Genomic DNA, 23,664 nt, shown 5'->3' on the forward strand with positions numbered 1-23,664 from the left:
GATGTGGGGTTTTAAGGACAGAGCAGAGTCAAGAGTTACTCCGAGGCAGCGGATTGCCGGTACAGGGGAAAGAGTGATGTCATTTATTGTGATAGATAGATCAGATGGGGAAGATATGTGAGATGGAGGAAAGATAATGAGTTCAGATTTGTCCACATTGAGGTTGAGTAAGTGAGAGGAGAAGAAGGAGGATATGGCTGATAGACACGCTGGGATTCTGGACAGCAGAGAGGTAGATCTGGGTGTCATCAGCGTACAGGTGGTACTGGAAGCCATGGGATTTTATGAGTTATCCCAGGCCAAGGGTATAAATGAAGAAGATTTAATATATAGACGCTCAGAACTTAACCCCTTAAGCCCCGCGGGTGGTTTGCACGTTAATGACCGGGCCAATTTTTACAATTCTGACCACTGTCACTTTATGAGGTAATTACTCTCGAACGCTTCAACGGATCCCCCTGATTCTGAGATTGTTTTTTCGTGACATATTGTACTTCATGATTGTGGAAAAATTTCTTCGATATCACTTGCGTTTATTTGTGAAAAAAACGGAAATTTGGCGAAAATTTTGAAAATTTTGCAATTTTCAAAATTTGAATTTTTAAGCCCTGAAATCAGAGCGATATGTCACACAAAAGAGTTAATAAATAACATTTCCCACATGTCTACTTTACATCAGCACAATTTTGGAACCAAAATTTTTTTTTGTTAGGGAGCTATAAGGGTTAAAAGTTGACCAGCGATTTCTCATTTTTCCAACAAAATTTACAAAACCATTTTTTTAGGGACCACATCACATTTGAAGTCACTTTGAGAGGTCTTTATGACAGAAAATACCCAAAAGTGACACCATTCTAAAAACTGCACCCCTCAAGGTGCTCAAAACCACATTCAAGAACTTTATTAACCCTTCAGGTGCTTCACAGGAATTTTTTGAATGTGGAAGAAAAAAATTAACATTTAACTTTTTTCACAAAAATGTTAATTTAGACCCAATTTTTTTTATTTTCACAGGGGTAACAAGAAAAAATGGACCCCAAAATTTGTTGTGCAATTTCCCCTGGGCACGCAGATACCCAATATTTGGGGAAAAAATACTGTTTGGGCGCACGGCAGGGCTCGGAAGGGAAGGAGCGCTATTTGACTTTTTGATTGTAAAATTTGCTTGAATAATTAGCGGACGCCATGTTGTGTTTGGAGAGCCCATGTGTGCCCAAACTTTGGAGCTCCCCCACAAGTGACCCCATTTTGGAAACTAGACCCCCCAAGGCACCTTTCTAGATGCATAGTGAGCACTTGGAACCCCCAGGTGCTTCACAAATTGATTCGTAACAATGAAAAAGTGAAAAAAAAAAACACTTTTTCATTTTTATGAATCAATTTGTGAAGCACCTGAGTGTTCCAAGTGCTCACAATGCATCTAGATAGGTGCCTTGGGGGGTCTAGTTTCCAAAATGGGGTCACTTGTGGGGGAGCTCCAATGTTTGGGCACACAGCGGCTCTCCAAACGCAACATGGTGTCGCTAACAATTTGAGCCGATTTTCCGTTAAATTTGTTAGAGGACACCATGTTGCATTTAGAGAGTCCCTGTGTGCCCAAACATTGGAGCTCCCCCACAAGTGACCCCATTTTGGAAACTAGACCCCCCAAGGCACCTATCTAGATGCATAGTGAGCACTTGGAACCCCCAGGTGCTTCACAAATTGATTCGTAACAATGAAAAAGTGAAAAAAAAAACACTTTTTCATTTGTATGAATCAATTTGTGAAGCACCTGAGGGTTCCAAGTGCTCACTATGCATCTAGATAGGTGCCTTGGGTGGTCTAGTTTCCAAAATGGGGTCACTTGTGGGGGAGCTCCAATATTTGGGCACACAGCGGCTCTCTAAATGCAACATGGTGTCCGCTAACAAATTTAACGCAAAATTGGCTCAAATTGTTAGCGACACCATGTTGCGTTTGGAGAGCTGCTGTGTGCCCAAACATTGGAGCTCCCCCACAAGTGACCCCATTTTGGAAACTAGACCCCCCAAGGCACCTATCTAGATGCATAGTGAGCACTTGGAACCCCCAGGTGCTTCACAAATTGATTCGTAACAATGAAAAAGTGAAAAAAAAAACACTTTTTCATTTTTATGAATCAATTTGTGAAGCACCTGGGGGTTCCAACTGCTCACTATGCATCTAGATAGGTGCCTTGGGGGGTCTAGTTTCCAAAATGGGGTCACTTGTGGGAGAGCTCCAATGTTTGGGCACACAGGGACTCTCTAAATGCAACATGGTATCCGCTAACAAATTGAATGGAAAATCGGCTCAAATTGTTAGCGGACACCACATTGCGTTTGGAGAGCTTCTCTGTGCCCAAACTTTGGAGCTCCCCCACAAGTGACCCCATTTTGGAAACTAGACCCCCCAAGGCACCTATCTAGATTCATAGTGAGCACTTGGAACCCCAGGTGCTTCACAAATTGATTCATAAAAATGAAAAAGTGTTTTTTTTTTCACTTTTTCATTTTTACGAATCAATTTGTGAAGCACCTGGGGGTTCCAAGTGCTCACTATGCATCTAGAAAGGTGCCTTGGGGGGTCTAGTTTCCAAAATGGGGTCACTTGTGGGGGAGCTCCAAAGTTTGGGCACAGAGGGGCTCTCCAAACGCAATGTGGTGTCCGCTAACAATTTGAGCCGATTTTTCCATTCAATTTGTTAGCGGATACCATGTTGCATTTAGAGAGTCCCTGTGTGCCCAAACATTGGAGCTCCCCCACAAGTGACCCCATTTTGGAAACTAGACCCCCCAAGGCACCTATCTAGATTCATAGTGAGCACTTGGAACCCCAGGTGCTTCACAAATTGATTCATAAAAATGAAAAAGTGTTTTTTTTTTCACTTTTTCATTTTTACGAATCAATTTGTGAAGCACCTGGGGGTTCCAAGTGCTCACTATGCATCTAGAAAGGTGCCTTGGGGGGTCTAGTTTCCAAAATGGGGTCACTTGTGGGGGAGCTCCAAAGTTTGGGCACAGAGGGGCTCTCCAAACGCAATGTGGTGTCCGCTAACAATTTGAGCCGATTTTTCCATTCAATTTGTTAGCGGATACCATGTTGCATTTAGAGAGTCCCTGTGTGCCCAAACATTGGAGCTCCCCCACAAGTGACCCCATTTTGGAAACTAGACCCCCCAAGGCACCTATCTAGATTCATAGTGAGCACTTGGAACCCCAGGTGCTTCACAAATTGATTCATAAAAATGAAAAAGTGTTTTTTTTTTCACTTTTTCATTTTTACGAATCAATTTGTGAAGCACCTGGGGGTTCCAAGTGCTCACTATGCATCTAGAAAGGTGCCTTGGGGGGTCTAGTTTCCAAAATGGGGTCACTTGTGGGGGAGCTCCAAAGTTTGGGCACAGAGGGGCTCTCCAAACGCAATGTGGTGTCCGCTAACAATTTGAGCCGATTTTTCCATTCAATTTGTTAGCGGATACCATGTTGCATTTAGAGAGTCCCTGTGTGCCCAAACATTGGAGCTCCCCCACAAGTGACCCCATTTTGGAAACTAGACCCCCCAAGGCACCTATCTAGATTCATAGTGAGCACTTGGAACCCCAGGTGCTTCACAAATTGATTCATAAAAATGAAAAAGTGTTTTATTTTCACTTTTTCATTTTTACGAATCAATTTGTGAAGCACCTGGGGGTTCTAAGTGCTCACTATGCATCTAGATAGGTGCCTTGGGGGGTCTAGTTTCCAAAATGGGGTCACTTGTGGGGGAGCTCCAATGTTTGGACACACAGGGGCTCTCCAAACGCAACATGGCGTCCGCTAACAATTTGAGCCGATTTTCCATTCAATTTGTTAGCGGACACCATGTCGCGTTTGGAGAGCCCGTGATGTGCCTAAACAGTGGAGCTCCCCCACAAGTGTCCCCATTTTGGAAACTATACCCCTCAAAGATTTTATTAAGGTGTATAGTGAACATTTTGAACCCAGAGGTACGGCACATTATTTGTTTACATTAGGTCATCATATTGAATAAGTTTTCATTATTCTTGAGCGCAAGTGCTCGCTACTTGAGTTTGCATCGGGTACTCAGGTATGCACCATGTACAGCGTGTGCTCGAGTGACATGCTCGAGTCCCTGCTCCGCATGTTTCACGGTTATTAGACATCCAAAAAAAAACATGCGGGGATCGCTCGTGCATGGCAGGCAATCCCCGTAAAGTTTTTTGGCCGCGAAGCATATGGGGCAGAGACTCGAGCATGTCACTCAAATACCCACGATACTAAATGCATACCAGAGCACCCGATGCAAACTCAAGTAGCGAGCACTTGCTCTCAACACTAGTCGCCATATCGTCATCTTTTTTTCTTACTTTTGAAAAAAATCCCAACCCCAGCCCTAACCCTAGCACAACCCTAGCCCCAGCACAACCCTAGCCCCAGCACAACCCTAGCCCCAGCACAACCCTAGCCCCAAACCCAGCCCTAACCCTAGCCCAATCCTAACTCAAGAGTTTATTTTTGACGCCGTTCCTTGTGCGGTATAAGTGATTAGACGACTTTATTCTTCGGGTCGGTGTGATTACAGCAATGCCAGAATCATATGGGGTTTTTATGACTGACAGCTGTCACACACTAAAAGACGCATTTTTTGTAAAATCTAGTTTTTGCATCGCCATATTTTGAGAGCTATAATTTTTCCAAATTTTGGCAGACAGTCATGTGACGGCTCGTTTTTTGCGGGATGACTTGACGTTGTTATTGGTGCCATTTTCAGGCACGTGACATTTTTTGATCGCTTTCTATTCCGATTTTTGGGAGGCAGAATAAACAAAAACCAACAATTCAGGAATTGTTTTTTTTTGTTTTTTTTTATTCTGTTCCGCGTGTGGTAAAATTGATGAGGCAGCTTTACTCTTCGGGTCAGTACGTTTACAGCGGTACCACATTTGTATAATTTTTCTATGTTTTGGCGCTTATACACAATAAAAGCTATTTTATAGAAAAAAATATTTTTTAGTATCGCTTTATTCTGAGAGCTATAACTTTTTTATTTTTCGGCTGATGGAGCTATATGGCGGCTTGTTTTTTGCGGGACGAGATGACGTTTTCAGCGGTATCATTTTTATTTATATGCGTCTTTTTGATCGCGTGTTATTCCACTTTTTGTTTGGCGGTATGGTGATAAAGCATTGTTTTTTGCTTGGTGTTTTTTTTTTTTTTTTTACCGTGTTCACTGAAGGGGTTAACTAGTGGGACAGTTTTATAGGTCAGGTTGTTCCGGACGCGGCGATACCAAATATGTGTACTTTTATTGTTTTTTTTTTATTTTTTTTATAATAATATTTATTGATGGGTACATTATATTTTTATTTTTGGTGTATTATTTTTTTTATTTTTTTATAATATTTTTGCACATTTTTTTTTTTTTTTTTTTTCCACTTTCACACAGTTTATACACTTTATTACTTTGTCCCACTCTGGGACTTTCACTTTTTTTTTTCTGATCGCCTGCATGGCACAGGAATGGAGCACCATCCCTATGCCATGAAGGCTGTCAGAAGTGCACAGTGTGAAGATTGCTTGGAGATGCACTGCGCATGTCCAAGCAATCTTCCTGCTCTCTGGTGACCCGGATGTTGTCATGACGACATCGGGTCGTCATGGCAACACCCGGGAAGCCTTTGCAGACTGCGCTGGAAGCCGGAAGAGGAGGTGAGTATCGGCGATCACCTCCCCTTGCCCCCGCAATGCCGCGATCGACTTCGATCGACTTCGATCGCAGCATCGCGGGGGTTAATGTGCTGGGAGCGGTGCGTGACCGCTCCCTGCACATAGTACCGGGTGTCAGCTGTGACAATCAGCTGACACCCGGCGGCGATCGCGCCCGCACAGCCTGTGTGCGCGCGCGATCGCCATGACGTACTAATACGGGTCTGGCTCTTAAGTCCCAGGGCACAGACGCGTATTAGTACGTCAGATGTTATTAAGGGGTTAATCACAACATCCATGATTTCATTATCAAACAATTTAAATTTTATTGATTAATCAAAACACCAAAAAGAAATTAAGACTCAAGACACAACATTTAAAAGCGAAATGGTGTAAGCAATGATACAAGAGATGTTTACTAATGATTAGATATCATGATCATGATATATTAAATGTTTAGTTTTGGCTTGGACTACGCCCTTTGAGGCGTTATTTTTTGATATATAGTGATGATTGGGGACTCCACTCCTCCTCTTTTTTTGGTATTAATTATGTTTTGTTTTCTAGGAGGATCCGGTTTAATAATGGATTATAAGAGTCGGGATGCCAACTGGCTTACCAAAATAAATAGTATTTTTGGGGATAATATTGCTACTAATGGTACTAATGCCAGTATTAGTTTTGATGTTGAGAAGCAGCAGCTAAGAGGTCTTATGTTTAAACGCACTAGGGTCTGGTGGAATAGCAGAACCCTTGAACAATATGTACAACGTAAACTTATCCCACGGGGTTTACGTATACAAGTCTTTCCCTCATTTCCAGTTGAAGATTGTACCTTTATACAAAAATGGGAAGAAGCATGCCATATCTGCTCACAAACCTTTTTGCAATTACTTATTGCTTATGACCTTAAAAATTTAGAAACATTGGAGGCACAGATACGACCGCTACAGGATAAATTAAAGGAGAAATTACCATTAGTTGAATTAACTGTTTTTGAGGAGGATCTTAACAAGAGTTTTTTGAAATGCGGAAAATGATTTACAAAGAACCAAACAGAATAAATTCCAACGTGATCAAGCTGATTATCAATCTCAGAGAGTATACAAATGGAACATACATCGTGAACGGGCTCATTCTAATTCCACCAGCTCTGCCGCTAGCAGTTCCTCACTCAAATCAGTTGGGACTGTATCCAGTGAGCACATGATTAACCCTAGACGATATAATACTCGTCTGATGACCTTTGGATGGAGATATGAAAACAGAGACCAAAATTACAAACAGAATGATGACCTGAAGGTAATTAACCTTTCTGATGTAGAATTAACCCCTGATCAGATCTCTGTTTTGTCTCTAGGGCTGTCTTTCTGCCCTGCGGCGGCCTATGACACCTTTTCAGTTATTAAGGATTGTTTTTTTTTTTTGTTTGCTCGTAAGCTTCTTTTAAAAAAATGTCATAATAAAAGATTCCTCAATACACCTTTTTCTACAGAGGCAGAATTGGAAGCGCTCCGGATATTAGAAGAGTTGTTGCTTGAGCAGAGAGAACCGATGGAAAGTAAGTTTCCTAATTTCATTAAGAAAAAAATCAATAAATTTTCCCCCTTTGACACTTAATTCATCATTTGGAAGTTTTTGTGAGGATGGTGGTTAATGAATTATACCAACTATCTATTAAGAGACCCTATGATAATCGTACTGTTTCACAGCGACGAGCATTGAAGGGATTGGGTAGTATGAAACAAGTGGTAATTAAGTCTGCCGATAAAGGCGGAAATGTTGTAATCTGGCCTGTTGAATTATATGAAAGGGAAGCCCTCAAACAGCTTAATGATACTGTTTGTTATCAGAGACTCAGTACTGATCCTACTGCTACATTTCAGAAACAATTGTTTTCTCTTTTGGATATAGCTCTTGAACAAAGATGCATTACTAAGGCCATCTGGGAAGGGCTGCGTACCCTGCATCCTAATTGTACCTACCATCTACTTAATTCCAAAGATCCATAAGGATCTACATAATCCTCCTGGATGGCCCATAGTTTCAGGCTGTGGTGGTTTGTGTGAGGCAGTGTGTAGATTTTTAGATTTCTACTTGAAACCTTGTGTATTAGAACTTCCATCATATATAAAGGACTCAGGAGATGTGTTGCAGAGTGTTAGAACCCTCCTGTTAGTTTTTTCCATCTTGTGTTTTGCGTTTACTTGACCATCTGCCTTTATATTCCAGCTCCGCCCTTCTGGCTTTGCTGGACTTCAGTGTTTTTCTGTCTATCTAGCCTGGTGCTTCGGTGCCTTTCTCTGTCAGTTCGCTTGGTCCTCTGGGACCTCTAGTACTTTTTGTCAGTTTGTCTTTTGTGTTCTGCAACAACTTCTGTTTAGGAGGTGTCCCATTTTTGTTCCAGTCCTTAGTGCTTTTAGGGACCCCTCCCTTTATTCTATAGGTCTTCGTTCAGACTAGCCGAGGACTAAGGCGGGTCTGTTCACAAGGAACAGGCAGCCCGCTACATCGTAGGGATTCAGCTTAGTTTTACTGTAGGGACAGCTTTCCCCTATCTTTCCTTAGTACATGTTGCAGATCATAACAGAGAGACTACAGGAGATAACATTTGAGCCAGATATGTATATTGTAAGTGGGGATGTTGAATCCCTTTATACGTGTATTGATCATCACTATGGATTGTTGGCAGCTAAATTCTTCTTGTCCAACAAGGGTATAGATGCCAAACTGCAAGAGCTCATTTTGGAGCTATTAGAATTTACATTGACCTATAACTATTTTACATTTAAAAATCGCTTTTATTTACAATGACGGGGTGTGGCAATGGGGGCGACTTGTTCGCCTTCATATGCCAACCTCTTTATGGGTCTTTGGGAGCGGGATCATATGCTGCCCTATCTATCCAATGTATCAGAACCATCTGTAATTAGTTGGATGAGATTTATAGATGATGTTCTTTTTATCTGGCAGGGGGGAGAGAAAGGAATTGGATCAATTTTTGGCACACTTAAACAACAATGATTGGAATGTCAAGTTGACTTTTAATATTACGAGAGAAAAAATAGATTTTTTGGACTTATTACTTACTGTTGATCAGTTGGGTACCATTCATAGCAGTATATTTCGAAAAAGTACCAGTACTAACTCTATATTACATGCCAGATCAGCACATCCAGCGCATACTATCAGAGCCATCCCAAAGGGACAATTCATCAGAGCTCGGCGTATTTGTGATACAGACCATGAATTTGAGGTTCAAGCTGAAAATTTGACATCGAGATTTTTACGTCGTGGCTATAAGGTGAATGATATTGATCGTGGCTATCAGCAGGCTAGATGCATGGAACGAAATACTTTTCTTCACAGTAAGTGTACCACGAAAGATGACTCGAGACTAAGGATTATTACTAATTTCCATAGTAGGTGGAAGGATATGTCTGCTATATTTAATCGGTTTTGGCCAATTTTGAAATAGGATGCAGAGTTGACCAAATTGATTGAGGATAGACCACTAATTACTGCCAGAAGGAGCAAAACCATTGGTGAATTCATAGTACATAGTCACTATATTCCTCCCAAGTCAACTTTCATATTTGATTCTAGAGGACCAAAATGGGGATCTCAATCATGCGGTGATTGGAGTATATGTAAATTTATGATTAAGACAGACAGTTTTTTGAACTCTGCTGGCTCTCGCACTTTCAAGATTGTTCACACTATCACATGGAAAACCACAGCCGTCGTATATCATCGTACTTGCCCGTGTGGCCTGATTTATATTGGACTTACCACCAGACAATTGCGTGTGCGAATACAAGAACATGTGAGGGAAATCAAGGCAGCAAGAATATTAAATGCAGATGGCACTTATAAAGAGGAAACTGCCAAATTGAAGACTTTGCAGGCTCATTTTCGTGATCATCATCCTATGGGGAATATCGATATACAAGTTAGAGGTATTGATACTGTTCATTTGGGTATACGTGGGGGGTCATCTTATGAAAAAACTAGAGCAAAGGGAATGTCGTTGGATAACGATACTTAGAACTATGAAGCCACACGGCTTAAATGATCAATGGGGTTTTTCAAGTTATTTATGATATATACTATAGACCCTTGGCTGCTGTTTCTTTGCATATATTATTATTTTTATGCAGTGCATTATTTGATGCACCTAATTTTATGTTGTTTTATTTGTTTGGTGTAAATCTAATGCGTTTTGGGGTTAATTTTGGTGCATGATATATGTTTTCAGGCTGGATTTTGGATCTAATGCTTTTTTTCTATTTTCTAGTTATTTGATGGTCATGTTTACTTGTGGCAGATGTTTCATATATGGATCTCATACTTTTGGTCGTGGCCTTGGAACAACTGATGATTTGGCGGAAATGGCTATTCTCCTATCTTCATATAGACTCATCTTTGACTTTTGAGGATCGGGGGTTAATATTGCTACATTTTGTTAATTATATATAATGTCTTAATGTTTATTGTTTATGATTGAGGCATTTGAGATGTTACATTAATATTATTTTATCAGATATTTATGCTTTGTATAATTGCATTTGAAGTATGTGTATCTTATAAATGGGGATATGCATTGTGGCCAGATCTGGGATGCTGAAATTTAGCTTACTCAAGCACATTTGTGGTTTACATTTTTTTTTGTGTGTATTTTATTTCTGTTCACTAATGTGATGATGCCTAATTTAATATACTGGGGCTTGGTTCGCTTGTGCCTGTATATATATTCCAATATATTTGGTTTTGTCCTCATCCTTGCCCATTGTTAATATTGTGCTATTAATGTGATGATGCCTGACTCAGTATATTGAGGTTTAGCCTATTCATTTCCGCATGTATACTCCAGTGTATTTGGTTTTGCCCTCACTTTTGCCCATCGTTAATATGGTACCTGGACATGTGCGCATGTCCTCCTTGCTTCCGTGTTCGCGCGCTCTGGCGTGCGCTGGGCGGTGCGACCGCGCCTCCTTGTGACGCCGCGGCTGGGTGCGTGGTGGAGGCGCGATCATGGCGGCGGGATGCAATCATGCGCCCGGTAATGAGCGTCCATTGGAGATTTTGCCACTGATTAATTTAGGGTGTATATATATCATGCTCCACTCCCTATCCTTTATCACTCCCTGAGGAAGCATATCTGTGAAACGCGCGTTGGAGTGCGTCCATCTTTGCGTATGGTGTTTGCAGGATGAATACAGGTATATCAACAATTGCCTTGCTTTATGTAGTACCACTTGCAGGCTTTACATGAGTATTTCATTATTGCACTATGTCACTTTAGGATTGGATCCTTTGTGCTCTGCTCTTTACATATTTATTTTTGAGAAATTTGTATTTATTAATTTAATCAATATTGATAGATCCTTTTATGATTAATTATGAAATTATGTATTTCTATGTCTGACCTATTTGTGGATAGTAGTGCTTTGTTTCATATTGCAAGCTGCTAATTAATTTATCTCCTTACTGTGCCACTTTGGCATTTGATAGTACGATTTTTTTGGTAAAAAGGTTTGAGGTTGTGATAGATGTATTTATTCGCAGCTTGTTCTATGAATTTTTATGATTTTTTTCTTTGAAATTGATCATGATATCTAATCATTAGTAAACATCTCCTGTATCATTGCTTACACCATTTCGCTTTTTAATGTTGTGTCTTGAGTCTTAATTTATTTTTGGTGTTTTGATTAATCAATAAAACTTAAATTGTTTGATAATGAAATCATGGATGTTGTGATTAAGTTCTGAGCGTCTATATATTAAATGTTTAGTTTTGGCTTGGACTACGCCCTTTGAGGCGTTATTTTTTGATATATAGTGATGATTGGGGACTCCACTCCTCCTCTTGTTTTGGTATTTAAAAATGAAGAAGAGTAGGGGGTCCTAGGACAGAGCCTTGAGAGACTCCAACAAAGAATGGGCGCGGTGAGGAGGTAGTGTGGGAGTGGGAGACGCTAAATGTGCGATTAGAAAGGTATGAGGAGATCTAGGATAGGGCAAGATTTTTGACGCCAAAGGAAGAGACGATCTGTAGTAGGAGGCAGTGGTCAACTGTGTCGAAGGAAGAGGACAGGTCTAGAAGGAGGAGTATGGAGAATTATGTCGCTGCTTTGGCTTTAAGTTGTGTGAGGTCTTTATTTTTGTGTGTCGAGCTGTAATTTTATTGATAACATTTTGGGGTAGATGTGACATTTCATCACTTTTATTGCTTTTTTGGGGGTAAGTCCAACAAGCAAATAAATGACAGTTCTGGTGTTTTTCTTTCTTTTTTTCCCAGCATTTTTAGATTTTATTAGATTGGGTAATTATTAATGTGGCAATACCAAATTGGTTATTTCTTTTGATTTTTTTTACACGTTTTATATACAGTACAGACCAAAAGTTTGGACACACTTTCTCATTTAAAGATTTTTCTGTATTTTCATGACTCTGAAAATTGTACATTCACACTGAAGGCATCAAAACTATGAATTATCACATGTGGAATTATATACTTAACAAAAAAGTGTGAAACAACTGAAAATATGTCTTATATTCCAGGTTCTTCAAAGTAGCCACCTTTTGCTTTGATGACTGCTTTGCACACTCTTGGCATTCTCTTGTTGAGCTTCAAGAGGTAGTCACCGGAAATGGTTTTCACTTCACAGGTGTGCCCTGTCAGGTTTAATAAATGGGATTTCTTGCCTTATAAATGGGGTTGGGACCATCAGTTGTGTTGTGCAGAAGTCAGGTGGATACACAGCTGATAGTCCTACTGAATAGACTGTTAGAATTTGTATTATGGCAAGAAAAAAGCAGCTAAGTAAAGAAAAACGAGTGGCCATCATTACTTTAAGAAATGAAGGTCAGTCAGTCTGAAAAATTATATTTTTAAATATTTTTATATTAGTCCCCCTCAGGGGACTTGAGCTTGCAATCAATTGATTGCCTATAGTATTACTACAGTATTGCAGTGTACTTTAAAATGACTCTTCTCCTATATATCAGTTACTCTTGGGTGCCGGCTGTGTAATACAGCAGGAACTCGCACTCCCGAGTCCGCTCCATATAGTGATAGTGCACGTTCTCCATACACATACAATGACCGCCACGAGGGGGTTAAAAAGTATTTTCCTCTGAAACTCCGGAGCATTTAATAGAAATGCTAAGAAAGTTAGGTGTTTGTAATAAGTGAGCCTCTCCCTGATTCATGTATCCCTGAATCTAGGTGAATTTCAGCATAAGTCGTCTTGGATAATAACAACGTTCCTGATGCTAATCACACTTATATCCTGCATTATTCAGTAGTTTTCCCCTCCACATGCACCATCTCCAAATTAAAGGTTTTCTTGAGCGTAGCAGGGGGCGGTCACGAGCTGCCATGATGCCCTCACACTCAGGATCACTGCAGTGACCCCAGCACTAGTGATGATCGAGCATGCTCGTTGCTCGAGATTTCCGAGCATGCTCGGGCGAGCACCTATTATCTTCAGCGTGCTCGGGCTTTAAGTTTTCGTCACTCCGTGAACATGATTTGCAACTGTTTGACAGCTTTAATACATGTGAGGAATGCTGGATAAACAGGCATTTCTCACATGTATTAGAGCTGTCAAACAGTCGCAACTCATGTTCACGGAGTGACGAAAATGTAACGCCCGAGCACGCTGAAGATAATAGGTGCTCGCCCGAGCATGCTCGTAAATCTCGAGCAACGAGCATGCTCGATCATCACTACCCAGCACACATTTTGGTTCTTGTAGCTAGAATACATACTTATTTATGGGTTGTCTTCTCGTTTTCTCTCAGCCTGAGGGCAGGTGCAGATGACCATTTTTTTCTCCATCCGAGAAAATCGGTCTAATTGTGCTAATCAGACTCTGATCACAGTGGGATCTGATTTTCTCACAAGTGGACAGAAAAAAAAAATTCTTCACCGTCTCTTTTATGTCAGTCTGTGAAATCAGACTGCAGTTTGATGTCATCTGAGAGCGTTCCAATTTTTTTCACGGACGCATAGACATGAATGAGCGAGTGCCATCCGATACTCAGAGGCAAATCGGGCATGCTGTGATTTTTTTTTCCTTAGACCACTTGGTCCAAGGAAAAAGTTGGATATGTGCCTGACCCCATAGAATAACATGGGAATGAGTGTTATCCGGCAAAACCACGAAAAACACTTGTCTGATAAAATCGGTCATCTGCACGAGCCCTTAATATTGTGAGCGTCTGCTCCTCCAAGGAACATAAGGACTAGAGGTCGGTGTGCAATCACAAACAGCGGAGGAGAATCCGGACATCATATATAGGGTTTTACACTGAGCAATGAGTAAATACTAAAAGGTTTTGCTGTTTATTAAAAACTCTGGGGATCATTACCATATTTTTCGGATTATAAGAGTTACTTTTTTCCCCAAAATTTGGGGAGAAAATGGGGGAGTGTCTTATAATCCGAATTGTAGCTGCGGTGGAGTGTGGTCCCAGGGTCGCTGCTGCAGGAAGCTTCTGGTAGCGGAGGCAATGCTGGTGGACTTTGGGAAAATGCAGCACATGCACAGATTGAAATCTCAGCACCAAGATCTCGTCTCCCGAGTTCTCAATTGTGCATGTGCCGCCTCGCCAGAGTCCACCGGTATGGAAAGCGCGGGGCTCAGGGCTTTCACAAAATGTTGATGGAGCCCCCGCCCTGCCGAACAACCTGTCTTACCAGCCTGGGGACCGCAGCATCGCCTCACTCTTGCCTCCGCCGCCAGAAGCTTCCTGCAGCAGCGACCCTGCCACCTGGGACCCTGCTCCACTGCAACCACCCCCCCAGGTAAGCTACCGTAAAAGCAGATTATAACACACACCACCATTTTATTTAAAAACGTTTTTTTTCCTACTTTCCTCCACAAAATTTGGGGTGCGTTTTATAATCCACAAAATCCGGTATATCTTACAACATAAAGATCTTAATGTTGAGGTAAGTCCAAGAAAAACATCAGCTGACGTTGTACCGTATATACTAGAGTATAAGCTGACTTTTTCAGGACATTTTTTGTGCTGAAAAAGCCCCCCTCGGCTTATACTCAGGTATATACTCGAGTATATACATTCCGGTGGTGGATAGTTGTGGGGGGGTTGTGGCGGTGGAGGAGCGGTGCACAGGCAGTAGCCGCAGCTGCAGCTACCACGTGTGCCCGCTGCTAAAGGTAAATGAATATTAACTCTTCTCCATGCCCATGGGAGTGGAGAAGAGTGAATATTCATTTACCTTTAGCATCGGGCACAGAGGAGTACTGAGCTGCAGCTGCGATTGACCGTGCCTGTTATTAAAGAAAATGCATATTCACTCCTCTCCATGCACATAGTCCCGCCATGGAGAGGAGTGAATATCCCCACAGCTCACCTCAGCGTCTGAGATGCAGTGATGTCATACGCTACTCAGATGCTGACATGAGCTGCTGGCAGACAGGACGCAGCGCTGGAGCAGAGGTGAGGAAGGTGAGTATAAGTGTTTATTTTTTTCATGTGTGCATTTTTTTCATGTATACAAGGATTGGGGATGAGGGGGCCATACATACCAGGATTGGGTCTGAAGGGGCCATACATACCAGGATTGGGTCTGAAGGGGCCATACATACCAGGATTGGGGGTGAAGGGCGCCATACATACCAGGATTGGAGAGGAGGGGGCCATGCATACCAGGATTGGGGATGAGGGGGCCATGCATACCAGGGTTGGGGGTGAGGGGTGCCATACATACCAGGGTTGGGGGTGAGGGGTGCCATACATACCAGGATTGGGGGTGAGGGGTGCCATACATACCAGGATTGGGGATGAGGGGGCCATACAAACCAGGATTGGGCATGAGGGGTGCCATACATACCAGGATTGGGGATGAGGGGTGCCATACATACCAGGATTGGGGATGAGGGGGCCATACATACCAGGATTGGGGATGAGGGCTATGCATATCAGGATTGGGGATGAGGGGTGCCATACATATCAGGATTGGGTCTGAAGGGGCCATACATACCAGGATTGGGGATGAGGGGTGCCATACATACTAGGATTGGGTCTGAAGGGGCCATACATACCAGGATTGGGGATGAGGGGTGCCATATATACCAGGATTGGGGATGAGGAGGCTATGCATACCAGGATTGGGGATGAGGGAGGCTATGCATACATCTACTTCAGTAGACCAGAGGGGCGGCATACAGAGAGATTTCCACGTGATCTGCCCTGGGCAATTCACTTTTTGAATTGGCGAAAGTCTCTGTAATCTTCTAAATTTTATTTTTGTTTTCCGTAATGCCATTTACTACTTTATTAATTATGATAACTTTGTAAAAAGGCTGAAAGTAAATAGACATGGGTAATTTGAGTTAGTTTTTATTACGTAGAGCACACTTTTCTAGCTTCTGAAGCTTATTTGTTTGGGAACTCGGGCTGCTAGTATAATGTATACGTTTATAAGTATCCTCGTTAAATTCACCTTCTCATTAAAGCTTTTCGCTATCTCTGCAGGGTAATATCACTGATTGACTAAAAACTCATTAACTTCATCCCACGACCTCATGACTGATACTTAACATTTTTTTTCAGTGACAATATATGAGATAAAAAAGCTCCTGATACTGGGACAGAGGTATTTTTCTTTGACAAGAATAATGCAAAATCTATTACCGTGAACGCACAATTGATTTCCTATATTACACTGATAATCTACTGTATTTAGCTATAAATGCCCCTAATCCATCCCTGGAACTAGAGATTAGCAGAATAAAGCTTTAATGCAAAGTGAACCGAAACTCAGCTTTTAACAGTTTCAACTCTGAAGTCATTAATCTTACAAACAAGTAATTGGTGACTTTTCTGATCGTCGTATGTAATTTTCATGGACAAATGCGCCGTCCTTTAGGAGAGATATTAGAGCCGAGATAGATTTATAGATCGAGACGTTCTTAAACCAACTCATAAGAAAGAAATCCCGCAACAGAAAGTTCTTTAACTACTTTACACCCCAAGGTGGTTTGCACGTTAATGACCCGGCCAATTTTTACAATTCTGATCACTGTCACTTTATGAGGTAATTACTCTGGAACGCTTCAACGGATCCCCCTGATTCTGAGAGTGTTTTTTCGTGACATATTGTACTTCATAATTGTGGTAAAATTTCTTCAATATCACTTGTGTTTATTTGTGAAAAAATCGGAAATTTTGCAAAAATTGTGAAATTTTCAAAGTTTTAATTTTCATGCCCTTAAATCAGAGAGATATGTCACACAAAAGAGTTAATAAATAACATTTCCCACATGTCTACTTTACATCAGCACAATTTTGGAACCAACATTTTTTGTTAGGAAGTTAGAAGGGTTAAAAGTTGACCAGTGATTTCTCATTTTTCCAACAAAATTTACAAAACCATTTTTTTAGGGATCACATCACATATGAAGTGACTTTGAGGTGTCTATATGATAGAAAATACCCAAAGGTGACACCATTCCAAAAACTGCACCCCTCAAGGTGCTAAAAACCACATTCGAGACGTTTATTAACCCTTCAGGTGCTTCACAGGAATTTTTGGAATGTGGAAGAAAAAAATTAACATTTATTTTTTTTTTTAACAAAAATGTTAATTTAGACCTAGATTTTTTATTTTTGCAATGGTAACAGGAAAAAATGGACCCCAAAATTTGTTGTGCAATTTCTCCTGAGAACGCCGATAGCCCATATGTGGGGAAAAAACACTGTTTGGGCGCACGGCACGGCTCGGAAGGGAAGGAGCGCCATTTGACTTTTTGAATGTAAAATTTGTTTGAATAATTAGCGGACGCCATGTCGCGTTTGGAGAGCCCCTGATGTGCCCAAACAGTGGAAATCCCCCACAAGTGACACCATCTTGGAAACTAGACCCCTCAGGGAACTTATCTAGATGTGTGGTGAGCATCTTGAACCCACAGGTGCTTCACAGAAGTTTATAACATTGAGCCGTAAAAATAAAATTTTCACATTTTTCAAAAAAAAATGTTTTGTAAGCCCCTAATTTTGCATTTTCATAAGGGTAACAGGAGGAATTGCACCACGCAACTTGTTGTGTAATTTCTCCTGAGTAAATTGGTGAGATAATCTATCATCTAGAAATTTCAGAACATGTTTAGAAAAGCATTTTTATGAGTTAAACTAAAAGGCATATCACTTTAAGGTGTCCACATAAAATGATCCCGTCCACGTCTCAATCTACTTTTTTATCTTTATAAAAGAATTTGTTCACTAAAATAGTAAAAAGTAATATTCCCATCACCCGTAGAGATGCCCCATAAATCACAGATGGTTACAATCTTACATTCTGAGTTTACTATCTGTATATTTACCTCTTCATGTTGTGTCAGACCGGGAGCAAACTTGCCGGTAAGAGCTCGGAGACGGAAGATTCAGCTTTAACTTGAAGACAAAGTTCAACACTAACTTAATAGAAGGAACTTTGAACTTCACTTGATAAGAAGTCATCAGGTGACCGCTCTATTGATTTCTGTGAAAAATGGTTGAATTCTTCAGTTTTATTGCACTGTATACATAACTGATTTAACAATTACTAGGTTTTTTTACAATTTTTTTATGTTTGTGCCAATAAATACTTTCTTAATCCCTTCTCAGCATGGAATGGACATTTACATCATGTGGCCAGGAGCTGAGCCTGCTCCATACATGGCTGTATGGAAAGTAAATCTATCAGCAGTAGAAGTCGTCTATCATGACAGTCTATTGGCAGTACAAGTCGTCTGTCGTGGCTGTCTATCAGCAGTAGAAGTCGTCCATCGTGGCGGCAGTAGAAATCAGCTATCATGGCTGTCTATCTGCAGTAGAAGTCATCTATCTAGCTGTCTATGTGAAGTAGAAGTCGTCTATCTGCAGTAGAAGTCATCTATCGTGGCTGTCTATCTGCAGTAGAAGTCATCTATCGTGGCTGTCTATCTGCAGTAGAAGCCATCTATTGTGGCTGTCTATCTACAGTAGAAGTCATCTATCATGGCTGTCTATCTGCAGTAGAAGTCATCTATCGTGGCTGTCTATCTGCAGTAGAAGCCATCTATTGTGGCTGTCTATCTGCGGTAGAGGTCATCTATCGTGGCTGTCTATCTACAGTAGAAGTCGTCTATCGTGGCTGTCTATCTACAGTAGAAGTCGTCTATTGTGGCTGTCTATCTGCAGTAGAAGTCATCTTTCGTGGCTGTCTATCTGCAGTAGAAGTCATCTATCGTGGCTGTCTATCTGCAGTAGAAGTCATCTATCGTGGCTGTCTATCTGCAGTAGAAGTCATCTATCGTGGCTGTCTATCTGCAGTAGAAGTCATCTATCGTGGCTGTCTATCTGCAGTAGAAGTCATCGATCGTGACTGTCTATCTGCAGAAGTCGTCATCTATCGTGGCTCTCTATCTGCAGTAGAAGTCATCAATCGTGGCTGTCTATCTGCAGTGGAAGTCGTCTATTGTGGCTGTCTATCAGCAGTAGAAGTCATCTATCGTGGCTGTCTATCTGCAGTAGAAGTCATCTATCATGGCTGTCTATCTGCAGTAGAAGTCATCTATCGTGGCTGTCTATCTGCAGTAGAAGTCATCTATCGTGGCTGTCTATCTGCAGTAGAAGTCATCTATCGTGGCTGTCTATCTGCAGTAGAAGTCATCTATCGTGGCTGTCTATCTGCAGTAGAAGTCATCTATCTTGGCTGTCTATCTGCAGTAGAAGTCATCTAGCGTGGCTGTCTATCTGCAGTAGAAGTCATCTATCGTGGCTGTCTATCTGCAGTAGAAGTCGTCTATCATGGCTGTTTATCAGCAGCATATGTTGTCTATCGTGGCTGTCTATCTGCAGTAGGAGTCATCTTTCGTGGCTGTATATTGGCAGCATATGTCGTCTATCATGGCTGTCTATTAGCAGTAGAAGTCGTCTATCATGGCTGTTTATTGGCAGCATATGTCATCTATCGTGGCTGTCTATCGGCAGTAGAAGTCATCTATTGTGGCTGTTTATCAGCAGCATATTCCGTCTATCGTGGCTGTTTATCGGCAGCAGAAGTCATCTATTGTGGCTATCGCCAGTAGTCATCGTCTATCGGCAATAGAGATGAGCGAACCTTTTAAGGTTCTGTTCAGATCGGCGAACTTCCCGATGTTCGCCGAACATATCCAAACCTCATTGAATTCAATGGGAGGCAAAACCAAAAGACAACACATTCAGGTGGGCCCAAAAGCTGCCAAAACAGCTCAAATTAGGGGCAGCCACCAGGAAAAGTGGCATCAATGACCCAGAGTGCAAATAGCATAATTGTGCAGCATGGATGAATGGGACAGGGCCTGGGACAAGGCTTGGACCAGCATTTCTAGCTTAAACATTGATCAGTAACAGGTGGATGACAGGAGTAGGCCTGGTGCTCTGAGAGCTCTGCCAAATTAAGTCAAAACACATGACTGAGACCCCACTTGGAGTCAAAAAACATTTCCAAAAATTAGGGGCAGACACCAGGAAAAGTGGCATCAATTGACCCACAGTAGAAATTTTATAATGGCACAGCAGCAGTCAGCCATGGGCCATGCATGAGGTATCAGGGTCTGGACCAGCATTTACAGCTTTGAATTGAACTTCAAAGTAAGACAAGGTGGGTGAGGGATCGGTGTAGGCCTGCTGTACTGGGAATCCTGATACCTCATGCAGCAGTTCAAGACGCTTTTCTGCTTGACCACACTCAGGTGGCACAAATATTAGCTCTATAGACTACAATTGTTAGGAATATGTAAGGATAGTAACTCAGGTAGTTGACTGAAAGTAAGTGCAAGCCTGCCAGTCTGCGGGCCCTATTGCTACAGGCAACACACATGAAGGAAACCAAACTTGGAGTCCATCAACAGCAATGGAGACATGTTCTGAGAGAACGCTGGCTGCTCGGCATGACAAAACCTCCAAGACGAGACAGGCGAGCTCAGGTCACTCTTCCATTTTTGAAGATCAAAATGCAAAAGGGTCCGAAATCCCCCTGATGACATTGATATTGAGCTCAAGATACTCCTGCACCTTCTCCAGTCATTCACTATGCGTCCAACTTATACTCCGTTCTGCTGGTGCACGGGCTGGTCTAAAAAAATGTGTGAAACGAATGACAGAAATTGCTCCTGCCACTTACACTGCTGCTGCTAATGTTTTTGCATTGACGACTCGACATTCACCGGGGTTGGAAGTCTATAACTGCAGTGCACACTGTGTGCCTCACTGCTGTCTTGGGGAAAACTACTCTTTAAGATTATCTACAAGCGTGTTTTGATACTCCAGCATATCTGGCAAAAAAGCATCTGACAAAGTTTACTCTTGTACCATAGATCTTACAGAGTGGCAACCCAGTAGTCAGCACTATTTCTAATACTAACAATACGGGCATCATGTTGTAGATAGTGCAGCAAGAAGGAGCTCATGTGTTGGGTCGCTTCCATGAGGTCCAAGTCCATGGTGTGTTGGTGGCGGGTAAAACTCAAGCTTGCTTCCTTTGTCCCCTCTCACCAACCACGGACAACAGAGAGGGGATCATTATCCTCTTCATCTCCTGACTGTTGTGCGCCCATCACTTCTTCCTCCTGGTCTTCCTCCATTTGTTCCTCGGCTCCTGCACCTTCACTAACAGTTTGTCTGGTACCATGAGCCCCTCGTGATTGCTGTAATCTACCCTTACATGGCACCCACCTGTGCGACGACAGTCCTGAGCTTATTATCCCTTCCGCATCCACCTCTGCTTCCTCCTCTTCCCCTGGGACCACCACCTCCTCCTGCAGACCATTCAAAGTCTGCTAAAGCATGTAGATGACCGGAATAGTGATGATGATGACTGCATCATCAGCACTAAGCCACTTAGTAGCCATTTCAAAACTGTGCAGAAGGGTGCAGAGGTTCTTCATCTGTGCCCACTCCGCAAGTGTGATTTGCACCACGTCCATACTGCTTTGATCCAGGCTATGCAAAATGACATAGTGCACCAGTGCTTGCGCAGAGTGGAATTCCACTGTGTCAGCACATCACATATCCACCGATTAACCGGTAGGCTGAAATACCTCTGTAGTGATGAAAATCCATGACCCGCGAGGGTGCAAACGGCGGAAGTGAGCACACAGTGACTGTGCTTTCTGCAGCAGCACATACAGGCCGGGATAGTGGCGGAGAAATTGCTGTACCACCAGGTTGAGGATGTGAGCCATGCAAGGCACATGTCTGAGGTTGCCCCGGCGTAGGGCCGCCACCATGTTCGCTCCCTTATAGCACACGGCCTTTCCTGCCTCCACGTTCAATAGAAACAGCCATTGCGCTAACTAGGCCTGGATAACTTTCCACAACTCTTGAGCTGTATGACTGCGATCTCCAAGGCATATTAATTTAAACACTGCTTGATTGCGGTGAGCCCTGGCTGCTCAGTAAGGAGGTGGGGGGGGATTCCATCTGCACTGTTGGAAATGCGTGTCTCATTAAGGGAAAGGTTGAGGGAGCAGGTGGAGGCCCTATAGGAGGTGGAGGAGGCAGAAGCAGTGGAGGAAGTGTTAGATACAGAGGTTTCTTCTGCAAGCCTTGGGGATTCCAAGATTTGTGGAGCAGCCCCTTCCCCACCTGTCCCTACAGCCACCAGAGTCACCCAGTGCCCAGTCAGCGAGATGTAACGCCCTTGCCCATGCTTACTCGTCCAGGTGTCTATGGTGAATTGCACCCTGGCAGACAGAGATTTTTTCAAGGAATGGCTGAGATTGTTTACGACATGCTGGTGTAGCGCAGGCACAGCTTTCTTAGAGAAATAATGGCGACTGGGCAACTGGTACTGGGAGACTGCGACGGCCATCAGCTTTCTAAAACCATCTGTATCCACCAGGTGGAAAGGCAGCATTTCCGTGGCCAACAGATTGGAGATGGTTAATTTCAAGCTCTTAGCATGTGTAGGAGGAAACAATTTTTTACAATTGTGGGACCCAGGGCTGGCTGCAGTGCGGAGAAAGGGTGGAGTAGGGTGAACACGAAAAACTGCTGGACCGTGAGTGAGGTGCAGGCAGAGATGTTATGGTGGTTTGAGAAAGATGTGGTGTGCTCAGTGAAACAAAAACAGCAGGTATGTCCACTTCCATAGCAGCTGATGGGCTCTCACTCACCCCGACTGTAGTGGGTAAACAAGTGGAGGTTCTGCTTCTGGAGACCTGCGTGAGAACACTTGGAATGGTGACGGAGGAGGAAGCAGCAGCAGATGCGGTCGATGGGGCGGCCGGTGGTTGGCGAGGCCAGCTAGTTCACAATTTAACGCAGTGAGATTCCCAGACTAATGCATGTTGATCCAGCAGGTGCCGGTTCATGCATGGAGTAGTCAAATTATCTGAATCTACTGAGTCGTTTTTTTACAAATTTGGCAGATAATGTGAGTTGGGTGATAATTTGCGGCTTCAAAAAAGGCCCAGGCAAGGCAAAGCTTACCGCCCCTGCGAACTGCAGACCCATCACCGCTGCTGGCAATAGCCAGAGTTGTGACTCAAGATGCAGTGCTTGTTGTGGTTGCATCACTCCATGTCTCTGTGGGAAGCTGCAACGTAACCTCCTCATCCTCCCCCTCCGCTGAGCTACTCAGCTGTGTTCCTCTGGGTGTACACCAAGTGGGATCTACAACCTCATCGTCATCCTCTCTGTTCTGTCACTTCTCTGCCTGAGAGTCACCCTCCTCCTCTTCCTGCCTTGACAGCACAGTACAGTCCACATGCGCCTCAGGTATCTGAGTCTCATCAGGATCACCTCCACCCCTGGGGGTTAATGTCTGGTGGTGAGGGTCTGGATTCTGCTCGGACCTCACTTCGTCCGGGCCTGGATCAAACTGAAACATTTTTGGCATCGGTGCAGATGCTTTCCTCCTCTGAGTCTGTGAATCTTTGGAGCAGACCTCTGATGCCCATGGCATAGAATGTGT

General features: G+C 42.7%; 1 protein-coding gene across 1 annotated transcript in view; it reads right to left on the reverse strand.

Annotated features, from left to right (window-relative positions):
- Positions 1-18,182, reverse strand: part of PRAP1 (proline rich acidic protein 1) — a 34,658-nt gene extending 16,476 nt beyond the window's left edge. The window contains exon 1 of the mRNA XM_073655116.1: positions 18,068-18,182. Coding sequence (XP_073511217.1) covers positions 18,068-18,075 — 8 coding nt within the window. The 5' untranslated portion in view covers positions 18,076-18,182. The remainder of the gene's footprint in view (positions 1-18,067) is intronic.
- Positions 18,183-23,664: the final 5,482 nt, after the last annotated feature.

The sequence above is a fragment of the Phyllobates terribilis genome, unplaced genomic scaffold (assembly GCF_046119375.1).
Source record: "Phyllobates terribilis strain yellow unplaced genomic scaffold, ASM4611937v1 Scaffold_1__5_contigs__length_1240528914, whole genome shotgun sequence".
Taxonomy (NCBI): domain Eukaryota; kingdom Metazoa; phylum Chordata; class Amphibia; order Anura; family Dendrobatidae; genus Phyllobates; species Phyllobates terribilis.